Here is a 2,827-nt window from a genome sequence, read left to right as displayed (position 1 = left end):
GTGTAGAGTGTTACAATATTGGATTCTTTTTTAATATTATAATTTTTAATTATTTTTTATAAAGTTAATGAATTGTGGGTGTTCGAGAGCTGTAAGCAATAATGGAATGAATGAATATATGATACATGAGTTTCACTTTCTAAATTTAATTATTTAAATTAATCAACTTTTCCACAATATTCTAATTTATTAAAAGATGCACCTGTTAGTAGGCTACACGTTTTCTTCTCCAATAACGTAGCCAAAGGAAAAACCTTACAGCCTTTACCATTCACAACAGCATTTTATGCATTCCTTATCATAGTTTCTGTTTAGGAATAAACAGGGTTTAAAGTTGTGTACTGAAGGGTGACGAACATGCAAGTGTTGCTGTACATTGGCACTTGTTATTTGCTGATGCCTAGCGATTTAACCTAATCTAAAGATATGTAATAGAAATATCTTAAACTGTATCATTGATTTGGACCTGTTCTGCTCCACCTGGTGCCTTCCATCCTTCCCCAGGCACAGTGATTAGGATTGAGATGCACCTTGTTTCAAACCAATCAGTGACAGAGAAGAATGTGATAAGATTGGTCTTTTCAGGTGAGTTGTAGTGGCAGGCTCACAGGTTTACCAAAGTTGTTCTCAACAGCAACCATGGCTTTTCTTATGAGGTAATTTCTTCATTCTGGAGTACATTATTCTGTTATTAATGAGTAGCATGGACATAATGAAACATTCTTAATTATCCACCAGGGTATTGCAATTGTCTCTTCTACTTGCTGTGGGGTGTCAAGTACATGGTGAGTTCAGGCTAAAGTATTCATTAAAACAGGCAGGTATCCATGTGCTAACAAGTATGCATAACAGCTTACAGGAATGTCTTTGCTGAGCCGGAGAAGCCTACCCATGGGCTGCATCAGGCTTCTAGCTATAAGCCCGAACAGCAGCAAACACCTCGCTACAAGCCCAGCTACAAGCCCCAGCAGCATCTGCCTAGCTACAAGCCCCAGCAGCAGCCGCCGAGCTACAAGCCCCAGCCCAAGCAGCAGCAGCCGCCTAGCTACAAGCCCAAGCAAACTCGGCAGCAGCCTAGCTACAAGGCCAAGCCCCAGCAGCAGCCGCCTAGCTACAAGCCCCAGCAGCAGCCGCCGCCGCCTAGCTACAAGCCCCAGCAGCAGCCGCCGCCGCCTAGCTACAAGCCCCAGCAGCAGCAGCCGCCTAGCTACAAGCCCCAGCAGCAGCAGCCGCCTAGCTACAAGCCCCAGCAGCAGCAGCCGCCGCCCAGCTACAAGCCCCAGCAGCAGCAGCCGCCGCCTAGCTACAAGCCCCAGCAGCAGCAGCGAAAGCCGCCTAGCTACAAGCCCCAGCAGCAGCAGCCGCCTAGCTACAAGCCCCAGCAGCAGCCCCAGCAGCAGCCCCAGCAGCAGCCCCAGCCGCCGCCTAGCTACAAGCCCCAGCAGCAGCAGCAGCCCCAGCCGCCGCCTAGCTACAAGCCCCAGCAGCCGCCTAGCTACAAGCCCCAGCAGCAGCAGCAGTCTAGCTACATGCAGCCCCAGCAGTCTGGCTACCAGCCCCAGCAGCAGCCTAGCTACATGCAGCCCCAGCAGTCTGGCTACCAGCCCCAGCAGCCGCCGGCTGGCTACATGCCGCCGGCTGGCTACATGCCGCCGGCTGGCTACATGCCGCCGGCTGGCTACAAGCCGAAGCCCCAGCAGTCTGGCTACCAGCCCCAGCAGCAGCCTAGCTACATGCAGCCCCAGCAGTCTGGCTACCAGCCCCAGCAGCCGCCGGCTGGCTACATGCCGCCGGCTGGCTACAAGCCGAAGCCCCAGCAGCCGAGCTACAAGCCCCAGCAGCCGCCGAGCTACAAGCCCCAGCAGCCGCCGAGCTACAAGCCCCAGCAGCCGCCGAGCTACAAGCCCCAGCCCAAGCAGCAGCAGCCGCCGAGCTACAAGCCCCAGCCCAAGCAGCAGCAGCCTAGCTACAAGCCCCAGCAAACTCAGCATCCGCCTAGCTACAAGCCCCAGCAGAAGCAGCCGCCGTCCAGCTACAAGCCCCAGCCCCAGCAGCAGCCGCCGTCCAGCTACAAGCCCCAGCAGCAGCAGCCGCCTAGCTACAAGCCCCAGCAGCAGCAGCCGCCTAGCTACAAGCCCCAGCAGCAGCAGCAGCCGCCTAGCTACAAGCCCCAGCAGCCCCAGCCGCCGCCTAGCTACAAGCCCCAGCCGCCGCCTAGCTACAAGCCCCAGCCGCCGCCTAGCTACAAGCCCCAGCAGCAGCAGCAGCAGCCGCCTAGCTACAAGCCCCAGCAGCAGCCTAGCTACATGCAGCCCCAGCAGTCTGGCTACCAGCCCCAGCAGCCACCGGCTGGCTACAAGCCGAAGCCCCAGCAGCCTGGCTACAAGCCGCAGTAACGCAGAATTTGTACCTTATGAAGATTACGCTGAGTACATTATCTTCATTGAAAAGACCCGCATCAAATCCTGCAAGAATGAAGTGGTCCATAACTGTGCAAATGTATTAGAGTTCCTGCAACGACATGGATACACTGTCCAAATGTGATGTCTACAGCAAAATAATAAAACAATGAAACTTATCAGTTTGACATTGTCTTTTTGGTAATTGGCTAGGCTGAATGGCAGCAGAAAATGTGGACACCCATTTTGATACCTTTTCAGATGGAGCTGCTTTGACTGCCCAACTGCAACTGGTCTTGTTAAAATGTTTGTAGATCTCGTATCTAGCTACCAGCCGCAACATCAGCTTCCTGAATACCAGCAGCAGCTACTAGCACTATAAAACATGGTCATGTTTTCGTTTCGAAATGTCATTTTAGAATTCTAAA

At 53.0% G+C, this 2,827-nt stretch overlaps 1 protein-coding gene across 1 annotated transcript; it reads left to right on the top strand.

Annotated features, from left to right (window-relative positions):
- The first annotated feature begins 516 nt into the window (after positions 1 to 516).
- On the top strand, positions 517 to 2,569 carry LOC130376935 (adhesive plaque matrix protein-like). Its single transcript, XM_056583872.1, has 3 exons — positions 517 to 656; positions 739 to 785; positions 853 to 2,569. The coding sequence occupies exons 1-3, from the start codon at positions 640 to 642 to the stop codon at positions 2,394 to 2,396; spliced, it is 1,608 nt and encodes a 535-aa protein (XP_056439847.1). The 5' UTR covers positions 517 to 639; the 3' UTR covers positions 2,397 to 2,569.
- The last annotated feature ends 258 nt before the right edge of the window (positions 2,570 to 2,827 follow it).

The sequence above is a fragment of the Gadus chalcogrammus genome, chromosome 23, assembly GCF_026213295.1.
Source record: "Gadus chalcogrammus isolate NIFS_2021 chromosome 23, NIFS_Gcha_1.0, whole genome shotgun sequence".
Taxonomy (NCBI): domain Eukaryota; kingdom Metazoa; phylum Chordata; class Actinopteri; order Gadiformes; family Gadidae; genus Gadus; species Gadus chalcogrammus.
The sequence above is the reverse complement of the archived record's forward strand: the minus strand, read 5'-3'. Positions and strand labels throughout refer to the sequence as shown.

What these genes read in the sequence shown, in the direction of transcription:
- LOC130376935 (XM_056583872.1), top strand. An exon ending in TGTGGGGTGTCAAGTACATG is followed by an intron (nt 786 to 852) that starts GTGAGTTCAGGC and finishes TATGCATAACAG; the next exon opens with CTTACAGGAATGTCTTTGCT.